At 40.6% G+C, this 13742-nt stretch overlaps 1 protein-coding gene across 5 annotated transcripts in view; it reads left to right on the top strand.

Annotated features, from left to right (window-relative positions):
* Positions 1-13742, top strand: part of LOC135213520 (homeobox protein araucan-like) — a 176204-nt gene that overhangs the window by 152079 nt on the left and 10383 nt on the right. The window contains exons 6-9 of one of the 5 annotated variants that reach the window (XM_064247434.1): positions 8091-8242; positions 11054-11292; positions 11876-12223; positions 12938-13025. In XM_064247434.1, the coding sequence (XP_064103504.1) occupies positions 8091-8242; positions 11054-11292; positions 11876-12223; positions 12938-13025 (827 nt within the window). Of the gene's footprint in view, positions 1-8090; positions 8255-11053; positions 11293-11875; positions 12224-12937; positions 13086-13742 lie in introns of all 5 variants that reach the window. The other 4 variants (XM_064247433.1, XM_064247435.1, XM_064247436.1 and 1 more) reach the window with 4 other exon arrangements.

The following is a 13742-nucleotide window of genomic DNA, read 5'->3' as shown; positions in this document are numbered from 1 at the left end:
TATACTTACAAAACTGATAAACTAAATTTATGCAAATATTTATATCTTCAAAATTATTTCAAAATCCTTACCGAAGCAAAACCGCCAAATCTCGTTTCATAAAAATTCATTAGTACTGATCGGTCAGGATAAAATCACAATACAAATACTTTGGGAAAACATTGTACTTCCTAAGCCCGATAATCCAAAGCAGATTATTAGAGTTTGCAAACAATACCTGGCAATTTACTTCAACAAAATCTTTTTTGTGTGGGTGTTTTTCTCAGTGCCGCGGCTCTAATATTTTTCGCTCGCCGCGCTAAGGGGAAAACCACAAAATTCCGACCTTAAATGTAGGGAGTTGTGACAGTTTTCTTATCTGTTCCATCTCTAAAGAAAGGATTGGTTTTCTGAAGAGGAACATTGTTGAGATTAAGGTGTTGATATAGAAGACATACTTTCCAAGCTTTTACAACCCTAACACGGAGGCTTTACAAAGGCCCACCACAACACACAACAGTTTGCGTCGGACTTTTTCTTTATTGACACTGATCGGAATTTTCCTGCAGTAAACCTCGCCTTCTTCAGAAAGGGAAGCTTCCGTTATAAAAAAATATGTTAAAAGTAACAAAGGATCATAAAATTGTATAAGGTTTTAAACTAAATCACAACTATGCAAGATGAATATCAGATTATCTGATTGATCACAACGTTAGAATGATGCCATAACTTCAGTCATAACATCAGAAAGACATTATCAAATAGTTAAAAAAAGATTGAGTAGTATTGGTTTTCCAATTTTGACGAGATCTTTTTTATAATACCATTCATCAAATTCATGCGTAGTTATAAATAGCGAAAATGAAATGACTTACGAATGAATGAAAATGACTATAGCTATCTAAAACTGCATTACAGCTGACTTCTGTTACTAGACTGAGAATGCATTCTCGGGAAAACAAATAAACTGAGGAGTGAAGTCTTGAATGGCCTACTTTTCACACTTTCTAAAGAGTATTGTATTACCCTTCCCATTGACTCTTAAAAAAACTACCATATTTTAATGTTTTTTAACGTCAGCTCAAAGACTAATAAACAAAAAAGACACCTTTTAAACTAAATTGTTTGAACAACAAACGTCAAAGGCATTCCTAACCTTTCTCTTTACTTCCCATAAAAACTTCGAAAATTCCCCAATGCTGTGAATAATCTTATTCGTATTTACATATTTTTCAGCTAAAACTCAGCCACCGCTAATTTTTCCACAGAGACGCCAATACTTCAGCAGGGTGCTTAGGCGTTGGTCGGTAAAAAGAAAACCTGCGTCGTTGGCATGCTCAGACAACAGGCCCCGATGTTTGTTGCAGTAAACAAGTTTTAAGTCTCGAGGTCTCCCCCCCCCCTCCCTACCGCCGGGGGTGGGTGAGGGGCGGAAAGGGGGAGTGGGAGAAGTGGTAGGGAGGGGGAGAAGTGGTAGGGGGAGGGGGATAAGTGGTAGGGGAGAACTGAGCATCGGCGTGAAAGAATAAGGGGGAAAAGGAATGAAAATACTGTGACCGAGAGAGAGAGAGAGAGAGAGAGAGATATGGACGTTGGATTACGTAGGTTCATACCGTCACACATCATCCATTAAGAGTGGATTTGGGTTCACTCCACAACTAATTCTCAGCACGCTCCGATCACCTCACATAATAAACAGAATAAGAAAACACTTCGATACAAAGAACATTATTTACCAGTTCCTCGAAACGGACGGAGAGAGCGCAACCAACACCCGACAGAAAATCAGGTTTACCAACCGTCTTGAAGAAAGAAGCGAAAAAAGAAAAGAGAAAAGAAGAAGAAGAGTTTCAGAGAAAGGAAGGAAGGGGTGAAAGTGCTCCGAGTGACACGAGTTCTGTAACAGTAGTTTATTGGCCCTTGCCAGAACGCCCGACGGTGAAGTATGTCCAACACTTGTTCTCCACTCGAAGCAACTTGCAAGTATTTCCCGAATCTAAGAGGCCCATCCATCGCCGACAGCCAAAAGATGCTGCTGAGGAGCCGTTTTTGATTATAACGCGCCATGTCTCCGACTTTTCTGTTTGGCTTGGCGAGCGCTTGTTCCCGCTGCCGTCGCACGAATCGAGATGCTCATCTTGCCTCTTGAGTAATAGCTGGCCATTGAAAGCTTTTACGTGGGATTTAGATCCTCATTTGATACCGTGAATAATCGTAGGGGGGGGGGGGAGGGAGTAGGGGAGATGCAGATATCACCCCAAAATACCTATTCACCATAAACACTAACATGGCATCACAAATAATGCTGACTTGGAATCGTCACTTCAAAATATATTCTGATATCTAATTAGTTTCTCGTCGCTCAAGACAAGGAGAGGATCGCCATCCAATATGCAAGGGGAGCAACGGAACAATAATCATAATAAAAAAAAAACCCCGAGGATTAACGGCATGAGAATAGCCGCGAGGATCCTCTCGCTCAGCTTCTAAGACGTCGCATCAACGAGGCAGTTTTTCTCTCTCTAGCCGAAGAGGGCCGTAGTCTTTTAAGACTCGGGAGGACTAGCGGCGCATCTATAAGAATTAAAGTTTTATTAAAGGCTCAATCAAGACTTAAGTTCACTCATTTCTTTCTCTTTTATTTCCTTCGCTGGTGTTATGGTTGAGAAATCTCTTCCTGGTGTTTAGTAATCAAGGTATTCGGCGTCACAGACAACAAAAGAAATCGGCGATACGTTATTCCCACCAAAAGAAAAGGAAATGAGCTTTTGTTTGTCTACTTATCTTTCTAGGGGATGTTATGTTGGTTTATTATTCGCACACGGATAAGATAAACGAGAATTGTAACGCTTGAACAAATTATGATAATTCAGAACTATGGGTTAGCTTCGTACATCTATTAGATTGTGCTCTCTCTCTCTCTCTCTCTCTCTCTCTCTCTCTCTCTCTCTCTCTCATTAAAAGGGCAAAACAGAGTAGAAGGAGGTACAAAGTGAAGACTTAAGTTACTAAGCAAAAACTCTGCTGCAAAGCCATGGTTAGACGCGTCAACGCGATACGAAGGTTCGAATTAACGGAAGTAGTCATTTTGCACATAATCCAACAGGGCCATGTTTATGCTATGCTTTTTCATATTCATTTACATCCACCTACTGCATGTCCTTTAGCTCCAAAAGTCTCAAATCTTAGCAAATGATCAATCGAAATAAGCGATTCTGCGATTCTTTATTCAATACGCTACGATTGTGTTTGTTTCTTCGAGAGTTCAACTTTAGCATTCACGCAAAGTCTTCTCTGGTTGGGCGTTAAATATGTCGATTGCTTTTCTCTCTCTCTTTTGCCTTCATAACTTGAAGTGTCTGGTCGAGACGGCTGTGTATGATCTGGGCCGCCTCTTCTGCTACAGCGCTTCCAATGGGACATGTTCATGTATGTCACAGAACATAAACACATCATCGCAGCCACGACCTCAGAGGGGGAATGAGAGAGAGTGAGTGAGAGAGAGAGTGAGTGAGAGAGAGAGTGCGTGTGTGTGTTTTGGAGAGTTTGTATAAGAGAAAGGGGGGAGGGGAAGGATGGGGAGTGAGAGTAGCAGCAGTGGGGAGTTAAAGTAAGGGGATTATCGCTAAACACACAAACCATCTAACGCCTTCTCACCCACCACACCAGCGAGAGTTTAATATGCTCCTCCGAGATTATCGCGAAGGTAATTAATGTGTAGAGTTTCTTGCTGGTAGGGACTTTATTGTCGCAGGAGGTGGTTTTACTTGGTAAAGAGAAAAGGAGAGAATACTCGGAGAGGGTTGTACAGATGCGAGGTGAAGGGGGAGGAGTGAGGGGGGGGGGGGTTCGCCGTGCGGGCTAGGAGGTCCCTCCACAGCGAGGATTGTTAACTATTTATTTAAACGTTTCTCTCCTTCCCTCTTTATCTCACCTTCGTTATTGTTGTTAGAAACCTTCCTCAGGAAAACACTCATAATTGGATGACCCCACCCGAAAGGTTTTTGTCCCAGACACTTATGCTAATAACGATAATTAAGAGATATCGTTACGCTGTCATATCTGGCCGAGGGGTAAGGAAGGAGAAGGGTGGATTTGCATATATTATAAACTACAAGAGACCCAGAGAAATTATATTACTCGACGCTGTACTTAAGTTACGTTCCGCCACTCATCGACTTTATTTACTTTTACAATTCTCTTAATAAAGGTCATATTACGTCCAAGATTTCTTCTCTGGACGTGGAAAAAAGAACGAAATTGTTGGCGCCCTGATTTTATGACATTTTTCTTGCGCTGTCTGAAGTCTCTCTCTTATTATTAGATAGATAGACTAAACAACCCCTTTTTAAGTCGTCATTTTCGCACTTCGAGACGTGAGTGGTGATTATTTTCTCTTTTTATTAACGTCATTCTACTATCGACTTCGGAAGGAACAGATGCAAAAGTTGTTTCGATTTACACTTAATCGTTTTGTCAGTACTGGAAAACACTACAGCGATTTCAGAGCAAAATACAGACTATGACAGCTCGAAAATATAGAATACTAAGGTTATACTGAAAGAGATCTGGTTTGATTATCATAACAGTTCAAAGCAATTTGCTTGAAATTTCGAACACAAACTGTCACCGTTACGACACGATTAATTGTAAGAGATCATTCTTTATATATTAAAAAAATTACCATACAGTAAAAGAGCAAAAATTCTATAATGTTCATAAATATATGTTAGAAACATTAAAAATTCCTAATGAACTTATAGACGTTAATTCCAAACTTCAAAAAGAATGCAAAATGAAAACAAAATATCTACAAAACCGTATATTTCTTTATCATAATATTAGGAATATGCCCTTTGTCTTTCGCCTATTTTAATTCAAGAAAAAAAGAAGCATCGAGGTAACGGCTATGTAACATTATTTACAAATATTTATAATCATCTCCCGTATTTGGTCAGGTGCCAACTTCCCTAATTACATAATTGGTATGAGCGATTGCTGAAATTTGCCTCTAAAACTCGTTAGGGAAATTATGACCAGATAAGTACAAGAGAAATTTTGTTGATGCAGGTATTCGACAGACGAAAGAGAGAGAGGAGAGAGAGAGAGAAGAGAGAGAGAGAGAGAGAGGAGAGAGAGAGAGAGAGAGAGAGAAGGGTTTATACTGAGATAGTACAACGTAATTTTTCAGTTTGAAATGTATTTTTAAGCTTTACTAAGCACGGGTACCAGGGAAATCATTATGGTAACTGTAATTGAAACTAACAAGGAAAAAAAAACGATATTCTTTACAGGAACGAAAAAAAGATAAAAGAAAAAAAAGGCAATTTTGCACAATTTAACACAACAAAGGAAACTGAATCCATATAAACTAAAAGTATACAGTCAGATTGTTGATTTTACTCAATAATAATTGTAATAACAATACGCTCATAATTATTGTTATTAATCGCTTAGAGTCCACGCATTAAAACTAGATGATCTTTGTTTGGCAAGATGGACCAACTCGAGAGGGGACAGATTAGCTTCGTCTATCAACAGCCGGGGAATGAACCATGTTTTGACTGCCTTCCTTCTCGGTTTGTGTTACTCATTTACACACGCACTCACGCACACACACACACACACACACGGAAGAGAGAGAGAGAGAGAGAGAGAGAGAGAGGGAGGGGGGCGGTGTTGGTGGGTCGCACGAAGAAACGCGCTATTCTTTCTGCTATCATTTCTAGTATCATCTTTCCTCATAACTTTCTTCCATATTTTTTTTAGAAGGGGGGGAGGGGGACGGCGTGAGACAGCTCGCACCCTTTTGTACTTTTTAAAAACATTTCTGATTTTTTCCTCTCCATTTTTTGTAAGCTTTTCTTCCCTGTAACGTCAACGTTATGAGACTCGCTTGTTACTACCGAAGAGTTACGAGGACTTTTTTCCCTTTATTTTTCTTTTTGTCAAGTCTAGGTGGGCAACATGGGCGGAGGAATACGTCACGGGTATAATGGGTGTAAGAGCGAAGAGGGTATGATGAGCGCCACCATGTGGTAAGTGGTGTCACATCCAAGTACCATTTAAATCTGGGTGACTCAAAGCGTGCTCTCTTGTAACATTGGACGACATTGGTTAATTATACAGAGTGGATTAAAGCTGTGCAGTATAACAACTGACTTCATCGTGTGGTTCTCCCCCCCCCCCCCCCCCCCCACCCCGCCCCACCCCCCCCCCCCCCCCCCCCAACCCCGTCCTCATACAGCTATGACACTTAAGAGGGATAAATGAAATCATCTTGGAAATAAATACATCATTTCTGCAGTATGGACCTCGTTTGGTCAATATTTTATATTTGTTTCATGCGCAGAACTCACTTCGAAAGAAGTTTTCGTCAAAGTTACAATTCCAGATGCGTTCTGAAGTATACATACACATGATTTACTATACGCCTCCCTTTTTGACCGTTGTGTTCTATCTTTGGTGGGGATGGGGGATGGGAAATATCACTCAACAATCGAGTAAAAGTCATCATTTCTGAATCGATGACAACTGTCAAGTAATGAAATTTTCAGCAGATTGTACGACGCTATAAACAGGGGAAAAAAAAGGGCCAACTAGAAAATTTGCCCTCAGAAATGCGTGCATATTAAACACCTGGGGGTTCATTTTAAACGAGACGCGACTTGAAATATATATGAAGCCTCGACGAAGCACAAGTAAACCCTGGCAATTCCCAAAACGAAACTCCCAACATATTCTGATATAGAAGCCTCTGGATCCTGTTGGCCTGCGAAGTGGGCGCGTCGCTGTGAAGCGGAAACTTTGACGGGGTGAAGTGGGAGGGAGATTCGTCGTGAAATGCGCCATTCAACGTGAAAAGGAAAAGCTCTTCGCGAAGCGGGAATATTAATGGTGAAGTTGGCGCTTCATTATGAAATACAAGATTCAGATAAACAATGGAAGACCAATTAAGAAGTGATGCACAATAAGTAAAAGGTTCAATAGGAAATGGGGTGGGGGGGGGGTCGTCTTGCAGCGGAAGATTATTAATAAGTGAGCAAAAGTCATGAAGTGGACTTTTCACCCCGTGAAATTCTGTAGGATTGACACATTTCTCTCATCCTTTCCTCTCGCTCCTCCTTCCAACATTTTCCTCCGCTCCTGTTCGCTGTGTTCGCACCAAGGTACTAAAAATGCGAGTTATTTTGATTGACAGGCAAAGATGGATGAGAATAAGAGAGAATGATTGGGACCACTGAGAGAGAGAGAGAGAGAGAGAGAGAGAGAGAGAGAGAGAGAGAGAGAGAGAGAGAAGCAATAACGAGGATGTCATTGAGCACAGGAATAGATTTGGACCAGAGAGAGAGAGGGAGAGAGAGCGGATAACATAGAGCAGATCCCTATGGAGAATGATGAGGACCACACACACCAACCAAAGCATCAACTTCAAATATATTAATCTGCAACTGTTGCGGCAGCAGCGTTGCAACAGCCAGCTTTACTACGGGAAACACTTTATGGACGCCGAGGGTTTTAAAGTTTATGAGCAAATTAGTCGAGCTGCGTTGTTCATTTGATTATAAATTAACCAGACGCGGGATGATGGGGGTCAGAGGGGTGCCGGGTGGTGTGCCGGTGGGTATACATACCATTTAGGTCCTGCCCTTCTAAGTATACATTTATAGTCAGCAAAACAAACTATGCACGGATTGTGAAGCTGAAGTAAATATCAATAATTATTAAAGATCTGCTCTTGAATGACTTTACTACGGTCTTGTGAAAACATCTTAACCCCGTGATACAAAATGGCGCACTTGCAGACAAACGCGTTCATTACTGTCTGTGAGACGTGTTTGGTTACTCAAGTATGTGCTTTTGTTGTATTCCTGATCATGTTTTTCCCCCTTTATATTTATTTATATATATATGATTTTATAATATTATATAATTATTATATTATTTATATATATATATATATATATATAATTACAATTTCAGTGTTTTTTAAGCCCTGGTCCATCTCAATGTTTGCAAAACAATACCCCCCAAACATTAGAATAATAATGAATATCTCTCATGTGGATACTCTTGTCACTACTGATCATATGTTTATTCCCTTTTCGCAGTGACGGAAACGAAGGTGGAGGAAGGCGAGGGGCAGACCGAACTGAAGTCCTGCGACGGGGGCGTCGTGCCCACGAAGCCAGTCACAGCGGCCATCTCACCCACCCCGACTCTTCACCCTACCAATCCCTTCACCGTCCCCAAGGGGGAGAAGGTGAGCTTCATGGTGGGTGACAACTTGTATTGTTTGAATGGTGTGATGTGATGTGATGTTGTCAATGTTGTGATGTTGGTGTTGCCATTCGCAGGTTCGCCTTAGAGCGGACTGTACTGGTTCTGCATGGCTTAATGTTTGACACAAGCATAGTACAGAGGAAGTATAATAGTCATTGAAAAGAAAGTGAGCAAGACCGAATCTTCTGGAGACGGGGTTAAATGGACTGTGGTGTTGGGTAGAGATGCTGTGTTACACGGCATACCGGCGCGCACACCATGAGCATTATTGCTCGAAGGAACCACAGTAGTGGCAGTGTTGATAATATTATTATGTTGGTGCATGTTGGTTTTGCTATTTACTTTGTCAGCGTCTTTGGCTTCTTTTCCCTTATTCCTTTAGATGTGTAGCTTTTAGTGGTCATTTTCAGCTATGATCGTCCAATCTTTTGCTATTCTTATTCTTTTTTTTCTTTTTTTTGCGCTTCCTTCTCCCCTCCGTGAACGATGTACTTCAACCTGTTAGAAATGGCCTCTCAAATGGAATTACAATCAATCCCGTACTTTACCATTAGCACTGTTATTCAATTATGGTTATTGAGATTGTTTCCGTTGATGAACTCAAATTTTACTTAATGAAAAGTTGGAATCTTACAAAATATTTTATTGTAAGACAATATTGCTTATTTGACCAACTAAGCTCTACAGTTGAGCAAATATGATAAAAGCAAAATTTCTAAAATGTTCAATATAGCATTCCCTTCAAGATTCGAAGGACCCATATTCATGTAATGTCTTTTGTTTGCAAGAAAAAAAATAACTGACTTATAAACCATACAGAAACCCTTATAGCGCCCATATAACTATTTTTCCATTATTATCAAGGTTTCAGGATTGTTGTTTTTTATGTATATTTACAAGAGGATTAAAGAAGGGAATAACGCCACTGAAATTTCGTTCAGTTTCGCATGTTGCAATAACAGTTTTGATTTTCAAAACAATGCAACAAATCAAGGCACGGCGAAGCTTCCCGTGGCCGAGGTTAGGTTTCGTAACTTAGGTCTTCTTAAAAACAAAGAAAAAGAGCAGCTTTATCATCGCCACTTATTCTGTTATACTATGGTAGTTTTGCTTTAATGAGACCTGAGAGTCAGTCTTAGATTTCAAAGTTAAGTCATGGCAAAGGGAAAACCTTAAAAGTCCTCTGAAGTTAAGTGAGCTCAGTAAGTAAAAATCTAGTCTTTAGGTTTGTTTATATACCCTACGTTAGAGGAGGTCAGACCAGGTCTTTTGACGTTACCTATCAGTTTTTCCGAAACCTCTAAAAGCCCTGAATTTTTTATAGTTTCTCTCATGAGAATCGATGCTATCGTAAAAACTGAAACGTGTTCACGTCGGTGTTGGAAACGTCACTGTGACACCTCACTAACCCACTTCCAACCTGTCCGTTCGAACAAAATTGTCCCGTGCTCACTGTTCAGTCATTTTCACTTTGTAACTTGAATATTTCAAGTTTGTTGTTATGACGCCACGATTTTCACTTAGTAAATCTATCAATTAATATGAAATAAACTGTGCTTTTTTCAACGCAAAAGCCAGTGGGATGGGCAACTTTTTTTTTTTAAGGCCAGAGGAAAAACAAACGTTTAGGGGGGCGAATAAATCGCTACCTGAAAAAAAAGTGGCAAAGACACACCTTATTTAATAATTTATTTATTTCTATATACAACCCTCGATACGACGTCGTGATTTTATACCTACAGACGCTGTTTAGACGGTTTTTACTTCAAATGCTCACAAAAGTAATTTTTTTTCTTAAGTCTATGCTCCTTTTGTTTATATGGAATAGACAAAAACAAACCAAGGAAACATTTTATTCTTATAACTCTAATGACAAATGCGAAAAATGCAGTGCACCTCAAAATCCAGTGATTAACATTGAAAGCATTGATATGACTGTTTGCAACAAGAAATGCAACGTCATCAAAACAACATTTTAAAAAATAGTTACAATTGATTGAAATTTATGGTGACATTTTTGTTTTCCGAACGGAGGTGTCGACTACATTAATTTTGCAAATATATCGCACACATTATATATACAGATATACATACACATATACGTATTCATGCGTTTATATACATATATTAATATATATATATATACATATATATATATACATACATACATATATATATATACATACATACATATGTATATACGTGAAGCATTAACAGAATTAATGTACTCGACAATACTTACAATAATATATATATATATATATATATATATATATATATATATATATATAATATAATATATTATATAAACACACTATCGATATATACTAATGTATATAGTGAAATTGGGTTTATTAATTTCTAATATTAATAATAAATCAGAGCTGAATAAATTAGTTTTATTCAGCTCTGATATTTGTTAATCATTTTTGAAAAATATTTTAATGTCAAAGTAACTAAGAAATGAAATTCTCCTATAATAGTGTGTCCATCTGTTCCACGTGCATGCAACACCCTTTTATATATGTAGATTGGAGACCGCACATCTTCCCTCTGTGCTTTCACGCCACGCTCAGTGTCAAGTGTACCTTTGAACTATAGGCTACAGTATAGATTTCTTTTGTCATTTGAAATAACTGGTGATATGACGTTAATCCTTCTCCATGTATGAAACAGAGCAATAAGATGATTTTGCATTAGAGGTTCCATATTCCAAAATGCAATAGCAATGTCGACTCCTGAACTATCATTATGGTAATGTGGCTTTGTTTTTCTCCTTCGTCCTCCGCAGAGCGACTGTGCAGTGTCGCTACCCTCGGCTAAACCCAAGATCTGGTCTTTAGCGGACACGGCAGCGTGCAAGACCCCGCCGCCCACAGGAGGGGTGGGCGGAACCCCTGGGAGTGGATGGCTGGCCGGGGGTACCACGTTCCCCCTGCCACCGACCATCCCGCCCGCGCAACAGCAGTACACCCGTTTCAACCACCTTATGTCCGGCGTGAACCCCGCCCAGTACATGACAGGATATAGGTAAGTCCTCATTAAGTCTCCTTGCTATTGGTAGTTGATGGGTGATTACAGCTGGGCCATACCAGGTATTGCTTTACCTGATGGCTACCCTCTTGCTTTCGTCCCGTGAGATCGCCCGATACTTAGCGCCAGCCTGCCGCTTCATTTAGTTGTAATCGCCGGCTTAACCATCATGCATAGTAGATTGTGGACCCACCAAATTTGAGCCTTGGCTTCCTAGAACCTAACAGCAGATATCACCATGATGGCAGTCGCGGCGGGCGGATGGGTATCGAGCATCCAACCCTCCCTCTCCCCATCACCCCTTCCTATTCCCCCTCCCTCCTTCACTCTCCCCTGCCTGTCCCACTACCCCACTTCTTTTTTATGCCCAGATAAAGGTTGCAACTACCCATCTCTTCCCCGTCCTTTCCTGTTTAATGATAATAATAATGATAATGATGATGATGATGATGATGACCATGATGATAATGATGCATTATAACGTCGCTCGCCTATGTTTTAACGGAACGTCACTTCCTCCCTCCTCCCCCTCCTCCTCCTCCACCATCCCCCTCCTCCTCCTCCTCCTCCTCAACTGCAGCGACGGAGTCGGCACTGACACTCCTCCACAGACGCCACCAAATGCCAAGGGTCAGCAGGGACAGCAGAGCCAGGGCGGAGGAGGCCTCTTGGGCGCGGGCGCTTTCCTCGGGAGTTCCTCCTCAGGAAGTTACGGAGCAGGCATGGGCGGGGGTCTGTCCTCCTGTTCCCGCGGATCGACAGCACCCTTGCCCGCCCCTGGGACAGGAGGAGGAGCCTCCGTCGGGGACGCCAATCTCCACCAGCGGTACCAGGGAGGAAGCGGTGCTCATGCCGCCAACGTCAATCACACCAACACAGCTTCAGCCACAGCACTAACCAACACAGCCTTCTCTCCTGTCTATAAGAAGTACGTCCCTCGTCTGCTTGTCTGTCTGTCTGTCTGTCTCTCTCTGTCTCTGTCTCCCTCTCTCTGTCACGCCAGTATGAAATGAGTATCCCGCGAAAAAAAAAAAGCCTCAGTCGGAACGGAAACTAGTAACTTCCATCTTTTTTTTTTTCAATGTGCCTTCGGACATAACAATGAATGTTGAACTAACTGATTTTTTTTTTTTTTTTTTTTTGCTCGTCACGTCCATCGGAGTTGTGAAGCATCGATCGATGTCAATTGCTGGAGGAGCTTTCAAAGACCGGATTCTCAATCCCTTATCACATCAGTTGCTTCTGCGCTTGATTTTGTTACTCCTTGCTTGTTTTTGTAAAAGTTGCCATTTTCGAAACTTGCCCAAACTATGTTCCTTAATACTTGGCAGTTAGTTATCTTTATCTACTTTATTTGTAACTGTCGCAACATTAATTTGATCAATACACATTCACTCTTTCATCAACTTTCATACACGTATAGTATGTGTGGGGTTTCACACAGTTATATTGTATAAAAAAAAAAAAATTTGTCTGCATCTTCTCACTTGTATACAGTAATATCACCAAAACCGACAAAACATCAAAGACAATAAGTTATCAGACAGACAATTGGCGAATGACTTTTTCTGAGAAGGATAACCGGATTTCTGTTCAGTTCTAAAAAAAGGTCACTCACTTCCCCTTCTTTCTCTCATTGCAGCGCACAGCAGGGTGGACAACAGCAGGTCCAACAGCAGACGTCACAAATGGGCAACCAACAGCAGATGCCATGTCAGCAGAGTCAGCAGGTACAAGGGGGCCCCGTCACAGGAGGGCCTTACGTATCGTGAAGTCAGCATAATGATCAGGTAGGGAAACTGCACAGAAATAGCTAGTGATCAACTGATTTTTGCTCTTGGCAACTAAGATAAAGACAAGGAATCATGTTAGTTAATATCATCAAGTCATAAAACACTAAAAAGTTACTGTTTATCAGCAATTGGCTATCGGCTTCCTGATACTGGCATACCTCCTGTGAAGGGGATCCATAGTTTGAGGGCGACTTCAGATAATTTTTATCATTTCTTTTATTTCTTGCTGTATATCTTTTTATAGCTTTCGATTAAAAAAAAACTGAAGCGGGCGGTGAGGTGGAAAGGGGATGGGTTATTCCCCAATTCTTTCTGCCTGTCTAACATCTCAACATCCTATGGTAATGAAATTGACATACAAGGTATGGGGAATGCCTATTACTTTTTCCAAATCATCCGCTTTCGCTAAAGGAAATGTATGAGCAAAGTTTTCTGATGAATCATTTACGAGTGCTTGAAATCTGTAATTACGTGCTTGCAATGGACAAATTAAGATATCAAAAAGTCATCTTGAATAGAAAGCTCGGGAGATTATCTCCAAAGTGCCATTCTGAAGTAATGTTTAAAGTCTTATAAAGCTCACCTGAACAAAAAGAACAAACATACATTTGTGTTTGTGTGTGTAAGGCGAGAGAGACTAATTCCCCTCCACTA

This window comes from Macrobrachium nipponense, chromosome 43 (assembly GCF_015104395.2).
Source record: "Macrobrachium nipponense isolate FS-2020 chromosome 43, ASM1510439v2, whole genome shotgun sequence".
In the NCBI taxonomy this organism is placed as follows: Eukaryota; Metazoa; Arthropoda; class Malacostraca; order Decapoda; family Palaemonidae; genus Macrobrachium; species Macrobrachium nipponense.
This window is presented reverse-complemented; position numbering and strand designations above follow the sequence as displayed.